The 21,360-nt window shown below is 44.4% G+C and overlaps 1 protein-coding gene across 2 annotated transcripts in view; it reads right to left on the reverse strand.

The window, feature by feature from the left end:
* Positions 1–21,360, reverse strand: part of ATG5 (autophagy related 5) — a 50,456-nt gene that overhangs the window by 13,269 nt on the left and 15,827 nt on the right. For both annotated transcript variants that reach the window (XM_053287670.1, XM_053287714.1), the window contains exons 4-6: positions 17,175–17,253; positions 11,850–12,012; positions 2,799–2,893 (exon numbers count right to left, since the gene is read on the reverse strand). In XM_053287670.1, coding sequence (XP_053143645.1) covers positions 2,799–2,893; positions 11,850–12,012; positions 17,175–17,253 — 337 coding nt within the window. The remainder of the gene's footprint in view (positions 1–2,798; positions 2,894–11,849; positions 12,013–17,174; positions 17,254–21,360) is intronic.

Below are 21,360 nucleotides of genomic sequence, written 5' to 3' on the forward strand. Positions count from 1 at the left end.
TTATTGTTTTGTTATATCTGGTAGGTTCTATAGCTTCTTTAGCTTTTTATAATTTTCAGTTTTAATTTGAACCTAATAATTATGGTTTTTAATCTGACATTACTTTTATTGTATTGTGTTTTTTAAAAATTGTATTGTATTTTATTGTCTATCTTCTTGTTGTGAGATGCCCCAAGCAGTAGTGCACTGGAGGGGCAGGGTATAAATATTTTAAATAAAATAAATAAATAAGTTCTTATCAATATTGAGGTTCTCCTGTATGACAAAGTTAATATACGAAAAGAAAAGAAAAACCGGAAGAAAAAAATTATTTATTTATTTGATTAATATACCGCTTTTCAACATGTTTCCCAAAGTGGTTTACATAAATATATAAAATGGCTCCCTGTCTCCCAAAGGGCTCACAATCTACAAACGAAACATAAGACAGACACCAGCAAAAACCACTGGAGGGATGCTGTGCTGGGGCTGGATAGGGCTTGTTACTCACCCCTGCTCAATAAAGAGTATCACCACTAAAAAAGTGCCTCTTTGCTCAGTTAGCAGGGGAAATGTCTATTAAATACATTAGCAGAGCAGTATAAATTGCATACACTTACACAGTAGCAACAGAACAATAACAGAAACAGCTCAAGCAACATTAAGAGGTCCGGGAGAATACAAAGTTCTGTGCCTGGTGCCAAAAAGAGTAAGTACCAAGCAGGGCTCCCTGAGAAGAGGGCCGTACTGGTGGAAAAGGTCCCTTTGCCAGTTGCTGCAAATGCAGCGGTACCCAAAGAAAGGCACCACAAAAGGACCTCAACATTAGGGCAGGTTCATGTGAGAGTGGTCATTTTACACTTATAAAGAATGACCCAGAAAGTGAGTGGATTAAGGTGGGAAAACAGCATGCACCGTAACCAAGGTGAGCAGGATACCCTGTCTTAGTCATTAATTTTAATAGAATGAGAGGGTTGGAGTTTTTGGGAAAAGAAACTTTGCCAGGGAATAAGTAGAGGAAGTTTTGGGAGTGACTGCCTGATGTAACTCCTCCAACAATGTAGTGATGTATCTGAAGAGTGTACAATTTCAAAATTGTTTTGAAGTAGACAGGTATGTCACTGTATTAGTTCAGGGCTATTATTATGCTAGGTGTTACATTTATCTTGTTATATTTATCCTGTATTGGGATTTGTATTTAAATTTTCTTCTTTATTTTTGTAATCATTTTCATGATAATTTGAATGCAATGTCTTTTCTGTAGTATACAGATGGACCTCTCTATACATGGACTCGACATCCGCAGTTTTGCGTTTCTGTGGTTGGGTTATTAACAGTCGACCTTGGCATACATGAAAGAAGAACTGGAAGATAAGGGGTTAATCCCGCATATCCATGAGTTGGGGGTGGCCGGAAATGACCTCAGAGGTAATTTCCAGCCACCATTTTGTGGAGGAGAGCCCATTTTATGGCTCACTTATTAAAAAACAACAAACCAGCAATTTTTCACGGAATTCCTGAGAGCTTTAGACTGGGGAGGGGGAGCATCCTTGGATTCCCAAAGGCCCATGAACAGTATGGCACTTCATTTGGCTCATTTTTGCATTTTTTCGTTTACTTTTTTGTGAATTTAAGAACCAAATCCCCACAATTCCATAGATTCAATGGCTCATTATCCACGGGTTCATTACCCACAATAATGTGTGGGAATGAAACCCACACGGATAATGAGGTACTCCTGTATTTTTTTAAATAAATAAACAAAACTGCTTAACGAAACTGCCTGTCTCACCTCTCCTTAGTATATTGAGCTAGACATGGGTGCCAGGCTTAATAACAGTTCAGAAGAACTGGAGTGTGTAGGAGCTGAAACACAGAATAATCATTTTCACAACTTCCTTTTTGTAAAAAAAAGTAACACAAGCCCAGCATTAAGATAGCAATTATTTGGTCTGATTTCAGAAGGCAGTTTGGGTGTGTCTCAAACTATAAAATTAACTCTGAAATTAACTTAGTAAATGATGGCAGTTTTAATACTGAATGACTGACTACTTTTACATCAAGAACACAAGATTAAAGAAAAAAACCCTGCAACCCCAATTCAGTGTAGACTGTCCATCACAAAAATCTCATAGCAGTAAGAAGAAAGAAGTTAGGGCTGTCAGGAATTAAGCTAACAAATAAATACTTCTTACTCTACAAAGATGCACACTTCATTATGAATTAAGAGGTACTGTTAGCATTCAAGCTTAAAAGGACAGTAATCCAGTTTTGTCACAAAATTAAATTACAATCAGAAACGTTAGAGATATACAGAAATACAAGGAATGGCCATCTTCTCGAGGTTTTAATGCTGGAAAGGATCTAGACCAATGCAGCATTTGCACAGTGCAAGAAAATACATGCCTCTGTGGTTTGTGCTACTTTGTAATGCTGCACAACCTCTAGTGGAAAAACTTTTTATGACATATATATTGGACAAGAATGAGCTAGTGCCCAATACTGCACTACCTCTAGGGCAACATGGGACACCAGATCTTTGTTGCACAATATCATATGTCCTGAAAAGGGTATCCACCAGCGGTTGTGCAACCTTGCAAAGTAGCACAAAGTAAGTAGATGCATGCATTTTCTTGCACTATGCAAACAGAACTAGTCTGGAACAGAGGTTACACAGAACTCTATAAGCAACATCATTATGCTATCAAAACAATGTTACACTACCGTAACACTAGTCTGTATCCTGCTTGCCGTCTGGCATGCCAGAGTTAACAAGACAAAGCAACATGTCAGCGAAGGTGTGAAAATTTATCTCCTACCTGATATATTCTAAATGGGATATAGCGAAATCCACTATCTTCTGGAGGGTATTCCATGAGTTTCCGGTTTATGGCCCAAAATTGGTCAAATTTGTCTGAAAATGGACACAAAGAATTGTATATAGCTCTTTTATAGAATAGGCCAGTGATCTTCACTATTTCTCAAGCCTCTTTGCCCCTGCCCCCAGAAAAAGAAAAAAAGCTTAAGTGTAAACCATTTCCCACCATACTAACCTCTATGCCATGTTGCACTTTGTTCAACACTTGTGGGGCTCCTTTATGAGAAATGGAGTCCTCTCAAGCACCAACACCATCTTGGAAGGCATACATGGAGTACTTAGAAGTACAAATTCAATTTGTGCCCGAACTGAATCACCCCTGATTTGTTTTGTGTCTGAATGCGTCCCCCTGAATCACACCAGATGCAATTTAGATTTGATTCAGATCAATTCAGACCACTTATAAAGGTACTAAGAACACCAAATTTGTGTGGTGGGTAAGTCCCCATGGGTGCCATCTACCACCCAAATTTAAAGGCAATTGGGCACTTGGTTGATTTCTAATGATTTTTTTTTTAGTTTTTACTGATTTTGCATATTTCCACCATAGGACATAACGGGGATTCAAAGTTGCCCTATCTTAACCCTAACATAGACGCCCAACTTTAATTTTTTTTTTTAAAAAAAGCTAAGCTCTAGTCCTTATAGTAGTGGAATTATGATGCAAAATGTGGTCACTATTTTTCAAGTGTTTGGATTCTTTGATGTCTAATAACTTTTCCTCATAATGAATCCCTATGAGGATTCATTGCACACCTCTTCTGTTCATTTACAACCTACCCCCCACCCCCACACACACACTGAGGTACTGAGTTTATTTTTTAGGAATTCTTAAAGTGTTTAGAGTCTTTGGTGTCTTCATTATACACCTTCATTTCCTCACTAGTTTGCGGGTGGGGGTGGGGAATTAGTGGAATCCCATGTGCCAACTACCCACTAACCCACCGGTTACTCAGTTTATATTTTAGGAATTTTTGAGGTGTTTAGATTCTTGGGTGTGTAATGAATCATCATAGGGATTCATTATGAGGAAAGGTTATTAGACACCAAAGAGTCGAAACACTTGAAAAAAAGTCCTAGAACATAAACTGAATAGTACCCCACTGCCTTGTGGGTGGGAGGGGGGTACAGTTGACACATGGCAGTTGACACTATCCAAAAACAGTCAAAATGAATAGAAGAAATGAAGGTGTGTAATGAATCCTCAGAGATTCATTGAGGAAAAGTTATTATATACTAAAGAATCAAAACACTTGAAAAATTGTGACCACACATTTTGCTCCATAACACCATTTCTACAAGGGCTAGTGTGTAGCTTTTTCTTTTTTCTTTTTAAATAAAAGCTGGGAATCTGGGGAAAATGACAGAAGGAATCCGAATCTCAAATCGATTCAAATTGAATCTGACACAATTCGATTTGGACCCAAATCTAGCCAATGGACCACAGGGGTGATTTGTTCTATCTCCAAATCCCCCAAATCAGATAGATTCAGGTACAAATCAATTTTTACCCAAATTGATTCACACATCCCTACTTCCCAGTGCTTTCCCTCACAGAGCTCTATGGGGAGAGCCCTGGCAAGAACTGTAGTTCCAAGAACTCCATGTGTATCTTTCAAGATGGCATTAGGGCTTGAGAGGACACTATTTCCCATAAAGGAGCTCCACCAGCGCCGATCAAATGCAACACTACACAGTGGGAATGGTCACCTCCATGCTGTGTCAAGGGGAGCTATGTGGAGTATTCAGCTTTAGCTGAAGCTTTACAAAGCCTGAACAAACAATTTGTCAGGGAACCACACTTTGGATCAATAGGAGTAGAGATGTGCACGAGTCAGCTTGGCAGCCATGGGTGGGGTGGGGATGGGTTCCTTTAAAGAGGATCCACTGCCCCACCACTCATCTGGGACCAGGGCTGGTGTGCAAAAACCCCATGCGCAGCTGCTTCCTTGTTCCCAGCTTGCTGCCTTGCCATGCAATGGCTGCTGCGCAGGCTGCTGAGAACAAGGAAGTAGCCCAGTGCAGTTTTTTTCACACCAGTGCCAGTCCTGGATGAGCGGTGGAGGAGCAGGTAAGCACCTGCATTCCTTCTTTTAAAAGAAACTGATCCCCTCCCCGCCCTACTCCTGAGCCGCACACAACCTTACTTCCATTGACCCGAAGTGTGGTTCCCTGACTAATTGTTTGTTAGAGCTGTGTAAAGCTTCAGCTAAATACTCCATACAGCTCCTCTCGACACAGCATAGAGGTGAGCATTCCCACTGTGTACTTGCATTTTGCTCAGTGCTGGTGGGGCTCCTTTATGGGAAATCACCGACTCAGTGACATAGTAATGGTGGAATGAGCTGCACACCATGTTTACTGAGTCTTTGCTATACATTAAGGTTAGATTTATGTTCTGGGCAGCCATTCAGATACAGTTAAGCGAGATTTTTCTTCTTCAAATTCCCTGAAGAACAAGATGCTTTTTACCTGATGTGACCTTCCCCTCAAGTTTACACAATACATGACACATTAGAAGACTTACATCAGTCGACTCAGAACTGGTTCTCCTGTTCCAGAGTGTCAAGTTGGAACATTATAGAGCAGTGGCTTGTTCAAAACATTTACATTTATAACCAAAGATGCTGAACATATTAGCTAATCTGTTGTCCAGAGGGCTTAAATACTAAGATAGCCAGTATAGTATAGTGGCCAGAGTGTTGAACTCTGACTGGGGAGACTTGATCTTGAGTCTCTGCTCAGCCATGAAGCCCACTGCATGACTCTGGACCACTTCACCAGTTGTTCTGAGCATTAAGGGAGGGCAGGGAGAAAGAAAAGCAAAAGCAAAGGAAAAGGAAAAAGAAAGAAAGAAGCCAAGCGCACTGCCTTGAGAACTTGGCAGGAAGGATAGAATAAAAATGTAATACTACAAAAAGAACTATAGAGTTGGCAAACTGATTTCCTGATACTCTCCCTCACCAGAATTTTACAACGTTAGACTAATAAGCTAGTAATAATAAAGTAATAAATGTAATCAAAATCACATTTCATTCACAGCATCTCCAGTCCACGATAAAAGCAATGCTTCAATTTACCAAAAGTTGTTCTTGAAAAGGTATAACCTCATTCAGTATGCCCCCCTCAGGCCATCACTCCAGAATCTGAAAATACCACGACGGGGTGGGGGTGGGGGCAGGCCAGGTATTCTAAAAATCTAGGAATAGCTTTGTCACATCAATTTCTATATCAGAAGTAATACCACTGATGATATTTTCCCTGTAACAATTTTAGACAGAGAATTATATTCAGGACTTCTCCCATAATGCAAAAGCACAACACTGGAAGTTTTGTATACTCTGTTAGTCATACAGGACTGGAAACTTATATTAACCCTAGAGCGTAGAAACTAACCAGAATGTTGGGAAATTCATTAATCTCAGTCACTGTTAAATACCTTTAAACTAGTCATTTTGATTTCATAACAGAATTGAAAAAGTGCTCATACACATAAGCAGGTCTTTGAGGAAAAGTTGCAAGTCAGCTAGATTCTTCCATACATAAAGAGAACATAAATGAAGCTCACACAGGACAGCCTCTCAGATATCAACACCAGAACTAGTCTGGAATCTTCTATAAAGATGGAGTAGTCCAAGTTATGGACGAGGTTGTTCCTTACAGAGGGGCTCCTTAACAGTTTGAAGCAGAGGATGGGGAGAATTTTAAAGCGCGAAAGGGTCACACAGGTCACCTCAGTTGCTTTTTCTCAATTGGATTTACTTCCACTAACATAATCTGTGAGAAGAAAAGTGACCACAGGAGATAAAGGTAAAGTGTGCCATCAAGTCGATTTCAACTCCTGGAGCCCACAGAGCCCTGTGGTTTTCTTTTGGTAGAATACAGGAGGGGTTTACCATTGCCACTGGAGATAGATAGTGACAAATTGGGGAAGGGCAGGGGAGTTCAGCACTCCCAGGCACATACTCCTCCTATATTTCAAAATTATATCTTCACTTTATATGCACGGCAGAGGCATTTACATGCAAGTGAGACAGCTATTTAAGTTTAGTTAATTAAATGTACAGTGAGGGAAATAAGTATTTGATCCCCTGCTGATTTTGTCCGTTTGCCCTCTGACACAGAAATGACCAGGCTATAATTGGAATGGTAGGTTTATTGTAGCTGTGAGAGACAGAAGAACAACAAACAAACCCTCAAAAGCCCAGTGCCCAAAAGTCAGCGATGGATTTGCATTGTAGTGAGGGAAATAAGTATTCGATCCCCTATCAACCAGCAAGATTTCAGGCTCCCAGGTGTCTTTTCACTATATGCAGGTAACAAGCTGAGATGAGGAACACCCTCTGTAAGGGAGTGCTCCTAATCCCAGCTTGTTACAGTACCTGTATAAAAGACACCTGTCCATAGAAGCAAGCAATCACTCAGCTTCCAAACTCACCACCATGCCCAAGACCAAAGAGCTGTCGAAGGATGTCAGGGACAAGGTTGTAGACCTGCACAAGGCTGGACTGGGCTACAAGACTATCGCCAAGCAGCTTGGTGAGAAGGTGACTACAGTTGGCATGATAACTCGCAAATGGAAGAAACACAAAATAACTGTCAATCTCCCTCGGTCTGGGGCTCCATGCAAGATCTCACCTTGTGGAGTTGCAATGATCATGAGAACGGTGACAAAGCAGCCCAGAACTACACGGGGAGAACTTGTCAATGATCTCAGGGCAGCTGGAACCATAGTCACCAAGAAAGCAATTGGTAACACACTACGCCGTGAAGGACTGAAATCTTGCAGTGCCCGCAAGGTCCCCCTGCTCAAGGCAGCACATGTACAGGCCCGTCTGCAGTTTGCCAATGCACATCTGAATGATCCAGAGGAGAACTGGGTGAAAGTGTTGTGGTCAGATGAGACCAAAATCGAGCTCTTTGGCATCAACTCAACTCGCCATGTGTGGAGGAGGAGGAATGCTGCCTATGAGCCCAAGAACACCATCCCCACCGTCAAACATGGAGGTGGACACATTATGCTTTGGGGGTGTTTTTCTGCTAAGGGGACAGGACACCTTCACCGCATCGAAGGGACGATGGACAGGACCATGTACCGTCAGATCTTGGGTGAGCACCTCCTTCCCTCAGCCAGGGCATTGAGAATGGGTTGTGGATGGGTATTCCAGCATGACAATGACCCAAAACACACAGCCAAGGCAACAAAGGAGTGGCTCAAGAAGCACATGAAGGTCCTGGAGTGGCCCAGCCAGTCTCCAGACCTTAATCCCATAGAAAATCTGTGGAGGGAGCTGAAGGTTCGGGTTGCCAAACATCAGCCTCGAAACCTTTCTGACTTGGAGAGGATCTGCAAAGAGGAGTGGGACAACATCCCTCCTGGGTTGTGTGCAAACCTGGTGGCCAACTACAAGAAACGTCTGACCTCTGTGATTGCCAGCAAGGGTTTTGCCACCAAGTACTAAGACATCTTTTGTGAAGGGATCAAATACTTATTTCCCTCACTACAATGCAAATCCATCACTGACTTTTGGGCACTGGGCTTTTGAGGGTTTGTTTGTTGTTCTTCTGTCTCTCACAGCTACAATAAACCTACCATTCCAATTATAGCCTGGTCATTTCTGTGTCAGAGGGCAAACGGACAAAATCAGCAGGGGATCAAATACTTATTTCCCTCACTGTATACCCCACCTTTCTGCACTGCAGTATATTCAAGGAAGCTTACATTCAAAAGCAAAGAACATTTATAAAAACCAACAGTATAAGATACACACACACTCCATTAAAACGTGTTTTAAAAGTCCTTGTCTGACGAGACAAACACGCTACTTATGGAGTAATCCTCCCCATGATGCAAAACACTGGGGCAACCCCTGCATTCTAGTCATGGAAAGAATCTCTTCACAATTACAGTGTTTGGGCTCTTCAGACAAACAGTGTCAGAGCAGTGGGGTGGAGCTTCAGACCACATTCTTGGGGGTGCTGTACACAACTGCAGCACCCCATATTATCTAAACCTGAACCCGGCTACTGTCTTCACTGCCCTTCTGAAGACTGCAGGGGAGTAGCAGTAGGAGAGGGGGCATGCCCTCAGCTTTTGCCCGTGGGCTTCCCAGGGGCATCTGGTGGGCCACTGTGTAAAACAGGGTGCTGGACTAGATAGGCCTTGGGCCTGATCCAGCAGGGCTTTTTTATGCAAGGTTAGCAGTGAGGGAGCTAGGTGGAGCTTTTTAAGAAGGCTCCTGCATTGTTTGGGTAAAGCATCCGAGAAGGCCCTAACCTGTTTACTTGCAGCACTTTGGACAGTAGAGGAACATGAAGAGCCTCTGCAGAGGATTGAAGACACAGGCAAAGTCATACAAAAATTAAGTTTCAGCTACCATGTGCAGTTTGGCCTCAACATGCAATCTTTTTTCATACTACTCAGAAGGATTGGCGGTGGTTTTACTTCAACTTTTTAGATCTGTCCTCACTGAATGAGAGATCTGGGCCATAGCACACTATCAGTTTGGCTATAGTTGACTCAACAGCCAGGTAAGTGAAACTGATCAGACATTTCCAACTAGATTATTTCAGGCAGAAACAAAAAAGACCAATGTTCAACATTACCTTGGCATTAAAAACAAAAACAAAAAAACATATGCAGTAGCAATTTCTACTTTCAAGGAAGCTTTCCTGGTCAATGACCGAATAAACTTATAACTAACTAACTTTCAAGGAAGACATTGGGCTTTTTTGATTTCACAGAAGAGTCTATACCAAATGTTGATCCTGGTTTGATATTCTGGCTTGTTCAAACACTGTGGTTAGAGCAACTCAGGATCTGTTGAGTTCAGATGCAATGACAACTCATGGTTTGTTTTAAACAGGGGATGGAAGCTCAAGTTTCCTCCCATTACACACAAAGCAGGGGGAGTGTGTTAGCTTCATATTAATTGCACTGTATCTGGTTTATGATCCAGCTCACAAATAATAAGGCATGATTTGTCACTAGAGCTGAACTAAGCCACTAAATAGTCATATAAACCACCAAGTGCAGTGCTGCTCAACTTCAGCCCTCCTGCAGATGTTGGCCTACAACTCCCATAATACCTGGCTATTTGGCCACTGAGGCTGGGAATGATGGGAGTTGTAGTCCAAAGACAGCGGAGGGAGGGGGAGCTAAGTTGAGTAATCTTGACCTAGTGGCTCCCAGAACTCCTAGTTTTAAAGACCATTCTAGCTGGTAGCACTAACAAATAAAAGGCCTCCTAGGATGTAGGAAATCTAACAAGCTCAACATAATCTAGCAAGCATTTGGGTTGTAAGAATACCAAATTATATTCGGTCTCAACGTCTGGGGAATTCATGTTATTCATAATAAGAAAAATAGCTTTACTGGAATTTAGTCTTCTTATAATTAATGACTAAAAGAAAAAATTGGCCCATATGATATCAGGCCATCTCAGAACCTTCACTTCTACAGTTCCAAGTTCTAAAGAGCAACAGCAATACTGCATTTAAACTGCACCATATAGCACTGTATTGAATCTATATTCAGTTTAATGCAATGGAGTTTACACAAATAGTTAAAGCAAACTGTTTTTATCGCATGATGTTTCATAGAAAAAGCAACTTGCAGATGTATCACTAACTACGAGGCAGTTATCACAACTGCTACTTTCTTTTCTTTTTTGTGGTCATTAATTTTGTTTCACAGAGAGGTTTAAAATCATCCCATCTAGAATGAAAGCCATACTGAAAGATACAGCATGTATTTTAAAAAGTTCTCTTGGTTTCATAAGTTTTTCTTATTTCTCTTTTACTAAGGTCTGAAATATAAAATTAGCATTTGAAAGCTTTCAAAACATTATCTGTTGGGTTCCACAGGTGCAGTTTCCAATGACACACACTGAAACCCATACAGCCAACATTTCTGGGCAACCTCTTATCTTGGGATTACCACAATGTTCTCCCAAACAAGCAGAGAATACACTTCTATTTCAAACTTTCAGTAGAGAGAATCTTTGATAACATTTTTTGATCAGTTTGAAAGTAAAACAGACCTTAAAAGTTCACCTATTTGATCTGTCTGCCCTTAATTGCTCTGAATTATCTGCCTTACTTTCTTTCAGCATACTTTTCAGTTCCCAGTGGTGAAGCCCTTCACAATCTCACTTGATGATTTATTCCCCTGCCAAACTGTTATTGTATAGTTTGAAAAACCTTTCCATGTTTTCCCTAGTTTTCCCTCCATGATTGTCCTGGAAGACTTCTTAAATGAACAGGTTCAAATAAGGAAAGTAAACTGAACAGGCAACATGTGAAGAGACATATTCAATCTTGCAGTAATCAAACTATATAACTGGGATGGCTAGGCACAAGAAAGTACAGATGTTGCTTATTAGGACATAATGAAAGAAGCAGCAAAATCTCTTAAGATCTTATCTAGTCCAAATTCTGCAATTACACTTTTGCCCAAAAATATAGGCTCACCTGAATACCTTTGTACAATCATTGCTCTTATGGAAAATTAGCAGTTTTACTCCCCCATGCCAAAATCACACACCTAAACACAAAAAGCAGTGAGAATGCAACAATAACTAACTTCATGAGAATGTAAAAGATAAGTTCCTGCAGTATTTAAATAATCTATAGGACTAATACTGAAAACATGGGGTAGGAAAATTGAAATTAGTCATAAAAGAACCATCAACTGAACCCAAGCATCTTGAAGAGTAGACACTGTTATGCTTAACTACTATTATGCTAAAATTGGTGCAATTGTATACTACTACTAAATCACCACTTCACTATTTAGATGAAGGCTCTTATTCAATAGCACTTTAGTATGAGAGGTGAAAGACTGGCTGAATATCCCAAACTGCTAAACATTCTTCGCTTAACTGGAGAAAGAGAAATGATACTATCACTTTTAAAGAAAACTTTAAAGCATAAATATAACAATCTGCTTTTAAAAAAAGATCCATTCACTTTATTGAAAAGTTGTACTCACCATTTTGTAATCCCATCCAAAGTTGCTTATGATCCTTTTTTTGCATTTCATTGATAACTTGACTCTTATGCTTCAAAGCATCTGCTTCTTTTATACAAGCCATGAAATGGGCTTCAATAACATCCTTAGAGGGGCAATGTAGAAGATCTTTTTCTGGAAAGTTCTAGAAGGAATAAGTACACAATCATTGTAAGGGGAACAGTTCATCAGCTCAACAGTATATGCTTTAGAATCACCAATCATGGTGCCTAATCCCCACCAGGCTTATTTATTATATATGTACACTACCCCAAACGTCTGTCTCTGGGCAGTTTGCAGCAACATAAACAAATTGAAAAAGAAATAAAAACTTTAAAATCTTTTAAAACCACACATCTAGTTAAAAAGGTTGGGTGAATAAATGTGTCTTTAAGAGATTTTTTAGAAGTTGTCAGAGATGGGAAGGCTCTTATTTCACAGGGAGCACATTCCAGAGTCTCAGGGCAGCAATAGAGAAGGCCCATCCCTGTGTAGCCACCAGATGAGCTGGTGGCAACTACAGACAAACCTCTCCAGTTGGTCTCAATAGGTGATGGGGCTCATAGTGAAGAAGACATTCTCTTAAATATACCGGGCCTAAGCTATTTAGGGGTTTATACATTATTATAATCAGCACCTTGTGTTTTGCCCAGAAACTTACTGGTAGCCAGTGTAGTTAACATAACATAACATAACATAACATAACATAACATAACATAACATAACATAACATAACATAACATAACAAATACAATACAATACAAAAAATATTAAATATATAATATGGTATCTTCGAGATGACCCAGAGACCAAGCTGGCTGCTGCATTCTGGACCAACTGCAATTTCTAGACTACATACAAATACAGCAGCACATAGAGCAAAGTGCAGTAGACAAGTCTGGAAGTTACCGGCATATGTTAGCCCCTGCTAACTGGGCAAAGAGGCACCTTTTACCATGGTGATTCTCTTTATTTAGCAGGGGGAGAGTAACTGGCCCTATCCACCCCCAACACAGTACTTCCTCCAGTGACTGTTGCTGTTGTCTATCTTGTGTTTCTTTTTAGAGTGTGAGCCCTTTGGGGACAGGGATCCATCTTATTTGCTTGTTATTTCTCTGTGTAAACCGCCCTGAGCCATTTTTGGAAGGGTGGTATAGAAATCAAATTATTATTATTATTTCTTGTTTACATAGTCAGACAGGTGTTATTGACTGGTTTGTTTTATCCAGACATCGAGTCCTTCCCAAGGACATGGGATGCCAGAATTTTATTGTCAATTGTTATAGATATCATCACAAAATATATTATTATTATTATTATTAATAATAATATGTACCAATGTTCTGAGGTCGTTTAGCACAAGTAACGGACATAGCTGGCATATCAGTCAAAGCAGATAGAAAGCACCTCTGGCCACTGCCTCAACCTGAAACACTAGAGAGAGGTTTGGATCCAGAAGCACTCCCAGACTGCATATCTGTTCTCTCATCCAATCCATCACTGCCTCCAGGGAGGCATTTAGGGGGCCTATGCCTTCACCTGATGCTGTTGACATGGTGAAACAGATTTGGGTGTTGTCAACATACTGATAATACCCTGCACCAAGTCTCCTGATGGTCTCTCCCAGCAGTTTCATGTAGATGTTAAAAAGCATTGGAGACAGTATGGAGCCCTAAAGGATGCCATTATTGACTAATTTGTAGCTGTACAGCTAAAGTTGCTTTATACTAGGCAAAGTAGTACTGTTCTAGTTTTCCAACACAGCTTAGAGGAGTTTCTTGCCAAGATCTCTGCTCTCCATACTGCATCCTCTGCAAGAATAACCCAGTTGATGGGAGATATGGTTCTCCCTACACCTTTCTGGAGCAAAGCAGGCAGGCAAATGCAAGGCACCGAGTCACCTGACTAGAAGCTACATAAATAGACAAGCCTTCTACTCGAATCCTTGACTGACTGGTCCCTCACCACCACCTTTGCCTTGAGCCTAAGGATATGAGGGCAGTATCCTAAGAGCAAGGACTTAAAATGAAATATTTTCAGGAGGCCACATCCTGAGCTCAATTATGTCTTGGGGGGGGGGGAGAGTTGTCCTGAATACACACAATACTACAGAGTTGCATACACACCATAATGCTTCAATTTTGTCATATTGTGGACCACTACCCTGGTCTGCTTTTTTTTTTTCTTTTTTTTTGCAGACCATCATTTCTTTATCCAAGGGTCAGTGTAGGGAGCTATTTGAAAGACAATTTAAAAAAACCACCTCAACCGGTGCCCGGTCAGGCAATCTCAGAATTTCAAGTGTTTGTCCTTGAGGGTGGGCCTCCGAGATAGGCTGGGGATTCTGTTGGTGTACCGACCACCCCGCTGCACTTCAGTCTCCCTACCTGAGCTGGCGGGGGTGGTCTCGGAGGTGGCCTTGGGTTCCCCCAGGCTTATTGTTTTGGGGGATTTCAATGTCCACGCTGAGGCCCCCCTAGTGGGTGCGGCTCAGGATTTCATGGCCTCCATGGCAACCATGGGCCTGTCTCAATTGGTATTGGGCCCTACCCACGTGGCGGGACACACTCTGGATCTGGTTTTTGCCGACCGGGAAATAAATGATCTGGAGGTGGGGGAATTTGAGACCACTCCCTTGTCATGGACAGATCATCACCTGGTGGGGTTTAGTTTGATTGCTCCGTCTGCCCTCTGCAGGGGTGGTGGGCCGATTAAGATGGTCCGCCCTCGGAGGCTTATGGATCCGCTTGGATTTCAGACGGCCCTCGGAGAGTTTCCAGTGTCCAGAGCTGGTGACCCTGTCGACGCCTTGGTTGATCTCTGGAATGGAGAGATGGCCCGGGCTGTTGACACGGTTGCCCCCAAGCACCCTCTCCGGCTTGGTGGAGCCCGTTCTGCTCCTTGGTTTTCCTCGGAGCTTAGGGCGATGAAGCAACTCGGGCGACTGCTGGAGCAACGCTGGAGGAAGAGTCGTCACGAATCCGATCGAACACAGGCTAGAACCCATTTTAGGGACTACGCCGTGGCGGTGGGGGCGGCGAAGAAACGTTTTTTCTCCGCCTCCATTGCGTCTGCTCAGTACAGGCAAACAGAGCTGTTTCGTGTGGTGAAAACATTGCTCCACACATCCCCCCGGACAATGGGGGAGGAGCCATCTACAGCTCTTTGTGATCGGTTTGCCTGTCACTTTGCAGATAAAGTCGCTTGCATCCGTGCTGACCTGGACTCCAGAGTTTTGGCAGTTCCGGCAGACGTGCCTTTGGTACCATCTGGTCCCGTTGTGTTGGATTCTTTTTGGTTGGTGTGGCCTGAGGATGTGGACAAGATCCTGGGCAGTGTGCGGGCGACTTCATGCGCTCTTGACCCTTGCCCTTCATGGCTAATAAAAGCTGCCAGGGAGGGGACAGGTAGATGGTTGGAGGTGATCGTTAATGCTTCATTAAGGGAGGGCAGGATGCCATCGTGCCTTAAGGAGGCGGTGGTAAGACCTCTATTAAAAAAGCCCTCCCTTGATCCCTCCAGCCTGGACAACTATAGACCTGTGTCTAACCTTCCCTTTTTGGGCAAGGTGATAGAGCGTGTGGTGGCGTCCCAGCTGCAGAGGGTCTTGGATGATACGGATTATCTGGACCCTTTTCAATCTGGCTTCCGCCCCGGGTATGGGACTGAGACTGCCTTGGTCGCTCTAGTGGATGACCTACGCCGGGAACTAGACAGGGGGAGTGCGTCCCTGTTGGTTCTGCTGGACCTCTCGGCGGCGTTCGATACCATCGACCATGGTATCCTTCTGGGCCGCCTCTTGAGTATGGGAATCGGAGGCACTGTGTTGCAGTGGTTCCGGTCCTTTCTTGAGTGGAGGGTCCAGAAGGTGGTGCTGGGGGACTACTGCTCGGCCCCGTGGCCATTGGCCTGTGGGGTCCCGCAGGGTTCGGTCTTGTCCCCCATGCTGTTTAACATCTACATGAAGCCGCTGGGAGAGGTCATCCGGGGATTTGGACTGAGTTGTCAGCAATATGCGGATGACACTCAGCTCTATCTCTCCTTGTCATCTGATCCTAGGGAGGCGGTGGATGTCCTGAACCGGGGGCTGGAGGCTGTGATGGGTTGGATGTGGGCTAACAAACTGAAATTGAATCCGGATAAGATGGAGGTACTGTTGGTCAGTAGGAGAGCCAATCGGGATGAGGAGATTTTACCAGTTCTGGATGGGGTTGCACTCCCCTTGAAGGAGCAAGTACGCAGCTTGGGGGTACTACTGGACCCGGCTCTGCTTTTGGAAGCTCAGGTGGAGGCGGTGGCCAGGGGTGCCTTTGCACGGCTTCGGCTGGTGCGCCAGCCGCGTCCCTTTCTCGAGAAGGCAGATCTGGCCACGGTTACCCACGCCTTAGTCACGTCACGGCTGGATTACTGTAACGCGCTCTACGTGGGCTGCCCTTGAAGAATATCCGGAAACTGCAGCTAGTGCAAAACGCGGCAGTGAGGGTTTTATCCAGAGCTGCCCGTTGGGAACATATCACCCCCATTTTGAAAGAGCTGCACTGGCTACCGGTTCGTTTCCGGGTCCAATTCAAGGTGCTGGTTTTGACCTTTAAAGCCCTAAACGGTTTGGGCCCGGGGTATTTGAGGGACCGCCTGCTCCCAAGGGTTGCTGCCCGCTTGACGAGGACATCTGAGGGGGCCCTGCTCCGGGTGCCGACAATGAGAGAGGTCCGGCTGTCGTGCACTCGGGACAGGGCCTTCTCTGTTGCTGCCCCCAGACTCTGGAATGCTCTCCCAGTGGCCATTCGTTCCTCGGACTCCATCATGGCTTTTAGAAAGCTTGCAAAGACTTGGCTTTTTACCCAGGCTTTTACATAATCATTTTTACTGCTGCTTCTGGGTGTTTTTATATGTTGTATTGTTTTATGCCTGTTTTTATATGTTTTTATACTCTTAGCATGTTGTTTTTATTGTGTTTTTATTGTATGTTTTTAACTTTTGTAAACCGCCTTGGGGCTATATTTTAACGAAAGGCGGTATAAAAATGCAAAAATAAATAAATAAATAAATAAACAAACAAACTCATTCTGTTGCAACTAAACTCAAGGTGTACATGTAAATGGGGAAATAACTAGTAGATCCTTAAGTCCTGACAGACAAATTTCAGTGCTTGAAAGCAGGTGCAAATCCAATAACCCAAATAATAGCTACCGACCAATACTGCTTTTCTCTTCACCTTATGCATCTAAGAAATCATAATTATAAAACCTACTTCTGATTTAGAAGTTTTTAACTGTAAATGTTTTTTAAAATGCATATATCATGTACCTTAAAATGTACTGAGATGTTCCATGGAAGGGCTGTATTTGATGCATGAAGGTCAAAAAGCAAACCAATAGGGTAATGCCTAGAAATAGGAGAGAATGTTGAAGGAAATAAATTTAATTGCTAGACCTATAATAGTAACCACTTCTAATACAACTGCAAGACTAATATAACTGCATTAGAAAATTTCAGATACAAAACTGGAATTTTTTAAAAAGAATTCAGCACTTTTTCAACCATTCAAAACAAGTTAACTGAATATATAAGCCATCTTATATTAATGACAGGATGTTGTTGAGTCCATAGCACACGACAATAATGGGAGCGGGGCGGGGGGGGGCATGCTAATCAAGTAGGACCTATATTTATTTTTATCTTATGATCTGACTGTCTGACAAAAGGCAATCTAGGTGACCATAACACCACCACACAACAACACACAACACCACCACACATTTGACTGGTTCAGATGGTTCATACTTTGTTGGGTCATGAAAGGATCCAATTTCAAATCCTGGTTTGTAAACCATAGTAAAAGCCAACTTCAGACGAGCTGCAGAACTGTGGTTTAAACAAATCATGATTGAAACAGCTTTGTGCAGAAACTGTTACAGCTCTGTGCAAGAACTAAAGAGGAGTGTGTGGGCTCAGCAGGCTCTGGAGTGCATTCACAATCCAACAAACCATGGTCTGTCAAGTTGCCTGAACCAGCTCAGAGTATGAATCAGCCCTATGTGTGGTCACTATATGCACTGCCACTGTAACAAACCTTTGAAATGGGTTGTGACCCTAGAAACCAGATGAATTTGTTCACACAGTTACAGGTATAAAGCTCAAGGCTTCAATGTTCTGTAAACACAACTGCTGCAGCTGCTGCTGGTCTACCAGCCTGATAGTGGGAACTATCCCAAAAGATACAGGGAAATGGAATACAGCACTGGAATCATGAACTATTTGAACAGAGGATGTAAAATAGGGGTGTACATGAACCATTCAATGCCAAACAGGTTCGCCTCAAACTGTGCCAGTTCAGCAGCTCAATTGTAAACTGAACCGGGGGAAGTTCGGTCTATGATCAAACCAAGCTGGGTTTGGGCAGACAGGTTTGGCGTTGAATGAGTGGCTGGAGGGGCAGCAAGAGAGATATTATTATTATTATTTATTTGATTAATATACTGCCTTTCCAAAATGGCTCAGGGCGGTTTACAGTTAAAACAAACCACTAAAACAGTAAAAAGCTAAAACAAATTAAAAACAATATAACAACTAACAATTTAAAAACATTTTAAAACAACAATTAAACCATCACAGTAATTAAAACCCCCGAAATCAGGTTTTAAATTTTAAAATAAATCAGATTTTAAAACCCCCAAAGTTTAGGATGCTGAGTAAGCTTGGGTGAAGAGATGGGTTTTCAGGTGTTTTTTGAAAATTGCCAAAGATGGGGAGGATTGTATCTCAGCAGGGAGCGCATTCCACAGTCTCGGGGCAGTGACTGAGAAGGCCCATCTCTGTGTAGCCACCAAACAAGTCGGCGGTAACTGGAGACGGATCTTCTCAGATGACCTCAATGGGCGGTGGGGCTTGTAATGAAGAAGACGCTGTCTTAGATACCCAGGGCCTAAGCCGTTTAGGGCTTTGTTAAGTTATAACTAGCACTTTGTATTTTGTCCGGAAACCTATTGGCAACCAGTGTAACTCCATCAGTAAAGGAGTAACATGGTCTCTCCGAGATTAAAGGGTCTTACCTGGCCGGGGTATCTGCTGCTTGGCCCCTCTCCCAAACGACACAGCCCATAGCCCAAGCACGTGCCACAATGCCTCTTAACAAGCTGGCGGTGTGCTCCCGGCCTCTATGCATCTGTGGAGGATGGGACTGTGCTGCTATTGTGGGCAGCTTGCCAAAAGAGGCATCACAGTGCACACTTGGGCTATGGGCTGCGCCGGGGTGTGTGTGAGGGGCTGCGCCAGCCAGTTAAGACCCTTCAACTACTGGTCTCACCGCCACCCACCGGCCACCCCTTACAGCTTCCCAGGACCCCCACCCCTTTACTTGTAAAGGGCCTAAGCCATTTAGGGCTTTATAGGTTACTAGTAATTTTAAGCCCGTTATAATAACGGGCGCTAGGTGTTGTTTTTTTTATTTATTCCTTCTTCCTTTCTCTTGCCCTTTTTTTTTGGATGCTTTCAATTTGCCAACAGCCATTTTTAGAACACAGAGATTAAGCAGTGCCCTATTTCACACTAAAATCAATTTTGATAAAAGATTGCTTACCTATCGCAGTTTTCTTGTCAGATCAAGATTGGCAGACAGAACACCAAACCTAATCGTATTATTTAAGCCAACCCCAACTGTTGCATATTAAGAAATATTTATTAAGCAGACAGATAGATTCATAATACTGGGGCAGCGATGTTCTGTGAAAAGCAACAGTACTTTCCTCCGAGTAAACTTGCACAAACTGCAATACTTAAAAAGAGGAAGTGCTACACTCGGTTGGAGAACATACCTGCATTATTAAAGTGCTGCAAATAAAATCCGCTTATTAACATGCCACATTCTGCGTTGATTGTTGTTTTAAACGATCAACACTGAGACGGCAACTTCCGTGTTCAGCAACCGCCCGCCCTCCCAGCTGCCGAGACCTCTTCTGCCCGGGACTACGTAGAGAAGGAGAGAGGAGCTCGCATGCAGAGCTCCTCACTCCTTAAAGCCTCTTCCCGTACTATTGCGTTCTTTTCGGCCAAAGCGCCAGTACAGAAAGAGACTGTAAGGAGTGAGGAGCTCTGCATGCGAGCTCCTCTCCAGTCCTCTCGGCCGCCGCCGCCGCCGCCGCCAGCGGGGCCAGTCCTCTCGGCCGCCGCCGCCGCCGCCGCCAGCGGGGCCAGTCCTCTCGGCCGCCGCCAGCGGGGCCAGTCCTCTCGGCCGCCGCCAGCGGGGCCAGTCCTCTCGGCCGCCGCCAGCGGGGCCAGTCCTCTCGGCCGCCGCCAGCGGGGCCAGTCCTCTCGGCCGCCGCCAGCGGGGCCAGTCCTCTCGGCCGCCGCCAGCGGGGCCAGTCCTCTCGGCCGCCGCCAGCGGGGCCAGTCCTCTCGGCCGCCGCCAGCGGGGCCAGTCCTCTCGGCCGCCGCCAGCGGGGCCAGTCCTCTCGGCCGCCGCCAGCGGGGCCAGTCCTCTCGGCCGCCGCCAGCGGGGCCAGTCCTCTCGGCCGCCGCCAGCGGGGCCAGTCCTCTCGGCCGCCGCCAGCGGGGCCAGTCCTCTCGGCCGCCGCCAGCGGGGCCAGTCCTCTCGGCCGCCGCCAGCGGGGCCAGTCCTCTCGGCCGCCGCCAGCGGGGCCAGTCCTCTCGGCCGCCGCCAGCGGGGCCAGTCCTCTCGGCCGCCGCCAGCGGGGCCAGTCCTCTCGGCCGCCGCCAGCGGGGCCAGTCCTCTCGGCCGCCGCCAGCGGGGCCAGTCCTCTCGGCCGCCGCCAGCGGGGCCAGTCCTCTCGGCCGCCGCCGCCTTTCCCTGCTCAGATACAACATGGCCGCCCGTGTCTGGATGGCCGTATCTTTTTGGCAGTTCTGCGCATGCGCTCTGCGCATGCTCAGAACTGCCCAAAAAGACACGGGCAGCACGGCCGCGCCGCTCCGCGCATGCTCAGAACTGCCCAAAAAGACACGGGCAGCACAGCCGCACACCTAACCATTTTATGGTATAGGATAACTAGCACTTTGTATTTTGCCCGGAAACCTATTGGCAGCCATTGCAGTTCTATCAGCAAAGGAGTGATGTGGTCTCTCCAAGATGACCCAAAGACGAACTTGGCTGCTGCATTCTGTACCAACTGGAGTTTCCGGACTATGTTCAAAGGCAGCCCCACATAGAGTGCTTTGCAGAAGACAAGTCTGGAGGTTACCAGCATATGTACCACTGTTTTGAGGCCATTCATCTCAAGAAAAGGACACAGCTGTTGTATCAGCCAAAGCTGGTGGAAAGCCCCTCTGGCCACCGCCTCAACCTGAGATACCAGGGAGAGGTGTGGATCCAGAAGTACTCCCAGACAGCGTACCTGTTCCTTTTTGGAAAGTGAGACCCCATCTAGAACAGGCAGATCAAAATCATCTCTGGAGTTCTGACCCCACACAATAAGTACCTCCGTCTTATCTGGATTCAATTTATGTTTATTCTCCCTCATCCAGCCCATTACTGCTT

The sequence above is a fragment of the Hemicordylus capensis genome, chromosome 1 (genome assembly GCF_027244095.1).
Source record: "Hemicordylus capensis ecotype Gifberg chromosome 1, rHemCap1.1.pri, whole genome shotgun sequence".
NCBI classification, from domain to species: Eukaryota; Metazoa; Chordata; class Lepidosauria; order Squamata; family Cordylidae; genus Hemicordylus; species Hemicordylus capensis.